This window comes from Penaeus japonicus, unplaced genomic scaffold, assembly GCF_977035675.1.
Source record: "Penaeus japonicus unplaced genomic scaffold, GWHDUDI00000001_assembly GWHDUDI00000019, whole genome shotgun sequence".
Taxonomy (NCBI): Eukaryota; Metazoa; Arthropoda; class Malacostraca; order Decapoda; family Penaeidae; genus Penaeus; species Penaeus japonicus.
In genome coordinates this window covers 5,202,173-5,210,849 of record NW_028234421.1, presented here as the reverse complement: position 1 = coordinate 5,210,849, position 8,677 = coordinate 5,202,173, and the positions used below count along the sequence as shown (strand labels likewise).

Genomic DNA, 8,677 nt, shown 5'->3' with positions numbered 1-8,677 from the left:
GTTATTTTGTTTTCAAATGTGTTTCATGTGAAATTTCTACTTACAAATATAAATTATCTTTTTCTTTAAATGGAGTTACTATGTGTTTCATTTGAAGTTTCCACTTTTGAACGTTGATTAATAATAATTGTCTTTATTTCTTTAAAGTTACTTTTTCTCAAATAGATTTTTTCCTCTTTATATTTTTTTCTTCTTAAAACAAGGTCATTTAGTCTTTCAAGTGTGCTTCATGTGAAGTAAAGTATCTAAAGATACTTATTCATAAAGATAGTTTTCCCATAAAGTTTAAACTTAACGTTACTTTGTCTTTCACATAAATGCGTTTTTATGAACTCTACAGTATTGTAAATTATTAATAAATAAAAATGAAGTGCCTTTTTTTCTTTAAAAGCCTTTAGATATTAATAATTTTGGTTAATAAACTATGCTGCCTCATAAAATTATGATTTTTTTAAATGTAGGCCTTGCAGTGAAAAGTTTACCCATCCCTGTTGTAGAAACATGTATCTTATCATATGCATGCATTATCATTATATTCTGAGTTCCTTTTGTGAGCTAATGATAATGTTAGGAATGAATTAGTACTTGTTCTATTTGGAGAGAGAGAGAGAGAGAGAGAGAGAGAGAGAGAGAGGGAGTGGGAGTGGGAGTGGGAGTGGGAGTGGGAGTGGGAGTGGGAGAGGGAGAGGGAGAGTGGGAGTGAGAGAGTGGGAGTGAGAGAGTGGGAGTGAGAGAGTGGGAGTGAGAGAGTGGGAGAGAGAGAGAGGGAGAGGGAGAGAGAGAGAGAGGGAGAGAGAGGGAGAGAGAGAGAGGGAGAGAGAGAGAGGGAGAGAGAGAGGGAGGGAGAGAGTGAGAGAGAGAGAGAGAGAGGAGAGAGAGAGAGGAGAGAGAGAGAGAGAGAGAGAGGAGGAGGAGAGAGGAGAGAGAGGGAGAGAGAGAGAAGAAGAGGGAGGAGAGAGAGGAGGGGGGAGAGAGAGAGAGGGAGAGGGAGGGAGAGAGAGAGAGAGAGGAGAGAGAGGGGGAGAGAGAGAGAGAGAGAGAGAGGAGAGGAGAGAGAGAGAGAGAGAGAGAGAGAGAGAGAGAGAGAGAGAGAGAGAGAGAGAGAGAGAGAGAAAGAGGGAGAGAGAGAGAGAGAGGGAGAGGAGAGAAGAAGAGAAGAAAGCTGAGAGATGGAGAGAGAGAGAGAGAGAGGAGAGAAGAGAGAGAGAGGAGAGAAGAGAGAGAGAAGAGAGAGGAGGGAAGAGAGAGGAGAGGAGAGGGGGAGAGAGAGAGAGAGAGTGGAGAGAGAGAGAGAGAGAGAGTGGAGAGGGAGAGAGAGAGAGGGAGAGGGGAGGGAGTGGAGAGAGGGAGAGAGGAGAGAGAGAGGGAGAGGGAGGGGGAAAGAGGAGAGAGAGAGAGAAAGTGAGGAGAGAGAGTGAGATGAGAGTGAAGAGGAGAGGGAGAGTGGAGGGGAGAGGGAGGGGGAGAGGAGAGGGAGGGAAGGGAGAGGAGAGAGGGTAAAGGAGAGAGAGGAGAGGGAGAGAGGGAGAGGAGGGAAGGAGGAGGGAGGGAGAGAGAGAGAGTGAAGAGAGGAGAGGAGGGAGGAGAGGAGAGAGGAGGAGGGAGAGGAGAGAGAAGGAGGGAGAGAGAGAGAAAGAGTGAGAAGGAGAGAGAGAGAGAGAGAGAGAGAGAGAGAGAGAGAGAGAGAGAGAGAGAGAGAGAGAGAGAGAGAGAGAGAGAGAGAGAGAGAGAAAACAAAACCACAACAGGTTAGCCAAATAAAACACCAAAAAAACAATACATGTATAATTCCTACCACAGCTTCTACATATCGGTAAAATACATATCACAGTCACAACAATAGCAAATGACACAGTTTTATATACCATTAATGAACCACACAACAGAGAGTAGTACCAAGTGAGTGCAAAATATAGACCTTGTGATTCTAATAATTTTTCTCATATAAATGTGATCTCTCTTTCTCTTATTAGGGTATAATGGCACTATAGGTTCCTTATATTTCAGTATACCAGCACTACAATCACATGAGATTATCAAAGGGTTTGGCACTGTAAGTAGAGGAAGGGAATGGGATGGGGTGAGGGAGATGGGACACCGTATACATAGAATCACTACATCTTAATAACTAACTCACCATCCATCCTTACAAATTTTAACTTAATATATTCTCTTAAATATCATTACAAACTATAACTCCAATTCCATTCATTATAAAAACTTTCACTTCATTTGTGAATTTCCATTCATAAAATTTACCTTCCATTGTTCCCTTTTTCTTTATCATCCTTTTTTGGTTAAATCTTCTTTGTTGAGTTGACTCTTTTCTTTTACAATATCTTTCACTTTTATTCCTTTCTTCCTGTTTTCATTCTCATTGTCTTCTTTTTACATTATCTTCTCCTCTGTTGCTTTCATTGTTCCTCTATTTAATATTTTCTTATAGTTGTTTCCTTTTTTCTTCCTTTATCATAATATCTCATCCTTTGATCCTCTGAGTATGCACTTTGAGAAGATAATAATGATAACTGATATAATCAAAACAATACAAAGAACAATAATCATCAAAATAATACAAAGAACAATAATAACAGTAATAATATCATTAATAATAATCTTATATAATAATGTTAGTGTGTCCATCTTTCCGTTAAAATCCCAAGAACGGACAAAAATATCGCATTGGGACCTTTTGTACATGGGGATGTTCCTGAATAGGTTTCGAAAATAAGGCAAAAGTTTCTCATTGACCATGTTGGTATATGGCATAGAAAAATGCATTTAGAAAAGAAAAATTAACGTACCACTTTTTATAGAAAGTTAAGGATATTCCTGGGAAGGTACAGAAAATCCATAGATTCTTTGTCAACCTCATAGTGCATGAAACATGCAATTTTTGAAGAAAATATGGCAACTTGAAACCTTTTGTATATAATCCGATCATGCTTTCAAAATATTACTGCATTCTTTTGTCAAACGACGAAACAGTACACAAAAAATACACCATTTTCCAAAAAAAATTTAGAGCATATTTTGGAGGCCTATTAGGCCAGAAATAATTTTTTGGCCACAACACTGGTTCATCGGACAGGCCATCCTGATACTCAGACATGACCGCCTTTAATTTATATCTATAAATACTTGGAAGTCCATAAATGTTACTGGCATTTGCAAATGGTAATAATAATGATGATGACGATGATGATAATAAGGATCATAATGATGATGACCATAATAGTACAATTTTAATCATTATTACTATCATCATTATCATTAAACATGTAATTATTTTAGTTATTTTGCGTTTAATATACTTTCTCAAAATCATTAGCTTAATTGCACTCTTGCTCACAGGGGGCAGCACCTACACCTGTCTGGCCCCATTTAAAAGATATGAGGATCATTCCATCTTGATAGTTAAAGGGATTTTTTTTCTAGCACCATGGGGTAAATCTGATTTCATAGTTAACACATTGCATACACGTGTCATGACATACATGTCTGCACCAATTAGGCCTAAAAGACGGGTGTCAACGTGTACATTACGCGACATTGGGATCTGCTCACAGTTGAAGCATGCCAAAGTCAGCCTAAACCCACATTTTATGAAGGATTTATGGAAAAATATTGTTTGGGCTAGTCTGCGCTACCTAGAGAGTGGAGAAAACACCTCGTGCAGGTTTAGGCTGACTTTGGAACCCTGTAGCTCTGGAGCTAATGCCGTTACAGCCATGATACTTCATGACTATGTGCGCGCTTCAACTGTGAACAGATCCCGAAGTTGCATCATGTACACATTGACTCCCATCTTTTAGGCCTAATCAGTGCAGACATGTATGTCATGACACCCGTACGCAATGGGTTAATATCAACGTAAATGCAATTGTCACTGTAACTGTTGCTGTAACATTTATTGTAAAAGTAATGGAGTCTGTAATTGTAATAACTAATGTATATGACTTTAATTTGAACTTGATCTACATTTTATAAAAGGAAACTAATTTGAAGTTAACGCTGCTATGGAGATTGTAAATGTAATTACAATAGTTATATTAATGGTAATGATCACGATGGTTACAAAATAGTTCAAGAATAATGGAGAGAGAGAGAGAGAGAGAGAGAGAGAGAGAGAGAGAGAGAGAGAGAGAGAGAGAGAGAGAGAGAGAGAGAGAGAGAGAGAGAGAGAGAGAGAGAGAGAGAGAGAGAGAGAGAGAGAGAGAGAGAGAGAGAGAGAGAGAAAGAGAAAGAGAGAGATATCAAACCTGCATTACAAATAGAATTATAGTTAGTTACAAGAAAAATGACATTAAAAACAAAGTCATAACAACAACAATAATAATAATAATAATAATAATAATAATAATAATAACAATTATAATAATAATAATTATAATAATAATAATAATAATAATAATGATAATGATAATAATAATAATAACAATATTAATAACAATAATAACAATAAAAACAATAATGAACCATACATAATAAAAACAACAGTAATAATAATAATAATAATAATAATAATAATAATAACATGGCAATAATAATAGTTCTAGACATCATGAAGAGGTGAGAATCATAACATTATTTCTATAGTATTTGTAATAAGACATTAATCTCAGTAATAGCAGACTACCACTGGACACAATGTGCTACAGTATGCAATGACATCAATAATTATATTGGCTTGGACATTATGTATTCCACTGGAAGAGAAAAGTCTACCCCCCCCCCCCCAACAAAGTCCTCTTGGGAATGAAAATAACGATGATAATGACAATAGTTATGACTCCAATGAATGGCTTTGATAGAGAATGTATTTTGCATTCTCTCTTTAACCCAAGTTTTGTCTAGTTCTTCAGTACCTAAAGCACACTCTTTTGTCCTTGATTATAAACTAATTAAGTAATTATCTTTTTATTTCTAAGTGATTATCTCTTTCTTTTTGCTATTTTCTACTGACCTTGCATCTCTAACATAAAATGTGCATGTGCGAAATCACATTTAAAACATGTACGGAACAATCATTTAAAAGAAGCCATCTCGTATAGCCGATGATACAAAGGTTAAAAATGACACAATACTAAACTTACATAGACATCTATGAAAATTGGCGGCATAATTAAGAAAAAGAAAATAAAAAAAAACATTATAAGAAAAAATATTACACAAAAGCACACAAGTTATAGCATCAAAAGGAAGGTTCTTTACACATGGAAATGTCATTTAAAATACATACTAATAAAATCTAAATATCAAACATTAAATTCACACATTGAAAGTATTCATTATTCGATGCTAAGAATTTGCCAACTGCAAAAGCAATCATCTCAGGAGAAAAAAAGCATTTACATATTCTCCAGCTCTGCCCACATTGTTCTAAGAAAGATAATAACCCTGTTTTCCTTGTCACAAGCTATAGTAACCTATATCAACTTATTTTTTTGGCCAATAAATCAGTCTTAATAATATAATCTTTCGTGTGTCGTATTCTTTTGTGCTTGAAAGAGACAACTGTTTTCATGCTTGATCTTTCCTTAATTTGGAATTGATGAGGAAAGTGCATGACATATTTCCAGGCACTTACAGAATTAATTAAAATTTACACATTCATCTTTTTCTCAAGTAGGCCTAACTCTCAACTCTCAGTCTTAATAACAGTATGGTGATAAATACGGCACCATATTGGCTTACATCATAAAGATACAGCATATAATAGTTGCATTCACCTAGAACCTTCCAAGCATAAACACATTCCTTCTAACAGTTTCTCTTTCTTCCTTCACCAACACTGCCTGCATTACAAGGGCAGCTATCCATAAAGCAACAGCGCATTTAGCATTTGGCACTGACATTAAGTACAATGAAACTCCTGTGGGAAGCACAACCCAAGACATTGGTATAATACCACAAATAACATTGCTCAACACACCCAGGCAAACTAGCAGTACTTTTCTGTTAACTATAGAACACCTGTCATTTTGCATTTCATCTTTACCCTTTTCAGTAGAAAAAAATAATAATAACATCAAACTCCCCACCCAATACAAAAAAAAGAAGAAAAAAAAAGACCAATTATCAAATCTATCACATTCTATATAGGTCTCCACATCAACCAGAGCCTAATCTTTTACAGCAGTAAGAGAGAGAAAAAGAAAATTGATTCTCTTAAAAGAAAAAAAAAAAAAAGCTAAATCCAGCCTGCCTTTCAATAACCATATATCCTTCCATTGCAAAACCCAACTGTCACAGAAACAGCTTAAACTCACATATAAATACAGTCTTTACACAGTTCCAAACCTCAGTCATTGACTCAAGCCTAAAAAGGCGAAGAAGCAGGCCGTGACAGAAAGCCAATCAATTCTTTCAAGTAATTTCTGTGGCCACAGACCTCTCTTGAAATATTTAAGTCGGGGTTAGACTGATGATAGCAGGTGCGTATTCCTGAACAAACGACAGCAGGAATTCCACTTTCTTCAGGGATGACTTGACTAGTGGCAAATTCGTGATCTTGAGCTCCACGTGCTGACTTGCCTCTCCAAACGCAGACGTAAACAGGCCTTTCCTTGTGCCTACAGGAAAAAAGGGAGGATCAGTAATGGATTATGGGCCCCAAACTAAGCTAATGTTTGTGACAGAGCTCTCTCCAGCCCATACTTAATTCTGGTAAGTTTTAAAATCACAAACTACATCCCATAAGTGTATATAAATACACTTATGGGAATTTACTATCCGGTAATATTCCCCACTAAATAGAAACACATTCAGTTAAGCTAAGCATTTAATTACTAATCACCACTAACAATTTCCCCCTTGTCAGTACTCCAATTCAAGTCTGGCTCCTTAAACTCATTCATTATTAACCCTTCCTTTACCATCCCACTCCCCACATTGTCAACAAATTGTTCTGTCATACCTTTGGGGTCTTGTGTATTCTATCAAGACATCCATTCTTTTCACTCGGTGATTTGTTTTCAAACTGCTAATCACAAAATATTTCTACAAGATATTACAAAAGGAAGGAATGAAATATGGATTATTTCACCATCACATTGATGAATAAATTCAACACTATATCAAGGTAGTCACATACATACATACATAATACATATATATACATATATATATATATATATATATATATATATATATATATATAGATATATATATATATATAGAGAGAGAGATAGAGAGAGATAGACAGAGAAAGAGAGAGAGAGGAGGGGAGAGAGAGAGAGAGAGAGAGAGAGAGAGAGAGAGAGAGAGAGAGAGAGAGAGAGAGAGTGAGAGAGAGAGATAAACATATAAACATATATACATACTACATACATACATTAATATATATATTTATATTTATATATATATATATACATACCCAAACACACATACACGCACACACACACATGCACACACACACTCACATGCACACACGCAATTACACATGACATGACAAAATATGAACATGGCAAAAATAAAGAAAAAATCACAGGAAACAAGCAATAATGTTCTAACACATCCTAGGGTAAATTTGGAAACAGCCACAGGCCTACAAAAACATTTACAAAATACATGGAATTAATAGTTTGATGAATTCAAACATATTTTTCTTCTATGACATAGTGAAAAAACACTAAATATATAAATGTTATTTGATTAAGAAATTAGTGATTCATATGTTAGAGTTCAATAAACGATTAAGGCTTCCGCGCCTATTGGAACTCTAGAAAAGGATAACAACAAATATTGCTGTAGCCTCAGGGCCTATCGAACCTCTGACAAGATCCCCCAAATAATGAGAAGACAGTTTGGACTTTCAAAAAAACAGAGAGGTCTTTAAAGAGCACAGACAGTATAAATAATCAGAGCAATTCATATTTATTAATCTGTTCTTTATAAACTGCACATTTTTTTATCATACAATATTTACATGGAAGAATGTCACTGGTGGAAGCTCAAGATTGTAAATGGTGTCATTTTATGATAAACTTCATTATTGTCTTTGTTGACTTAACCCAATCCTTCCAAAGAAAGTGGTCAAAACCAGCCCTATGGTTTTAAATATGGTATGGCATAGGGGGCTTCATGAGGCATACATTTATACATCAAACATATTTTGATATAGAAATCTTTCATTAAATGATTAATCATTCATTTACATGAAACACAAATGACAATACTTTAGAATATTCTTACTCATTATAACTAATCAACCCTCAATTATCAATCTTTAACTAATTACACAGGCTCCTGATAAATTTACCAACCCACTTATCAATCTATCAATAATTCATGCTAATTCCTTCCTTCAACTACACTACTATAACACCTTCCCAAAAATGCCACTATTTGACATTTAGTTACCAAATCTCAGCTGTAATAAAATCACTTGCCTGGTTTCTTCTTCTTGGATAGGGAGGCCTTGCAGGTGCTCAGCAGGACGTGGATCTCCGAGAGCGCAGCCCTCACATAGAAGGTCTGGTCTGACACACAGGGTCCTTTCAGCATCTTCATCACATCCCTCCTCACTGTTCCCGCAAACTCCTCACTCTCCATCAGCCATGGATGCTGTGTTATAAAATTGCATGAAAAAGGGATGCTACAATAATGCATACAAAAATGCAACAAGGTTTGAAATACAATTATGGAATAAGTTTATGACATTGCATAAGCACTA

The 8,677-nt window shown here is 35.8% G+C and overlaps 1 protein-coding gene across 1 annotated transcript in view; it reads right to left on the bottom strand.

The window, feature by feature from the left end:
* Positions 1-5,087: 5,087 nt before the first annotated feature.
* Positions 5,088-8,677, bottom strand: part of LOC122245518 (zinc finger HIT domain-containing protein 2) — an 8,682-nt gene continuing 5,092 nt past the window's right edge. The window contains exons 6-7 of the mRNA XM_043003450.2: positions 8,394-8,568; positions 5,088-6,575 (exon numbers count right to left, since the gene is read on the bottom strand). Of these exons, the coding sequence (XP_042859384.1) occupies positions 6,409-6,575; positions 8,394-8,568 (342 nt within the window). The 3' untranslated portion in view covers positions 5,088-6,408. The remainder of the gene's footprint in view (positions 6,576-8,393; positions 8,569-8,677) is intronic.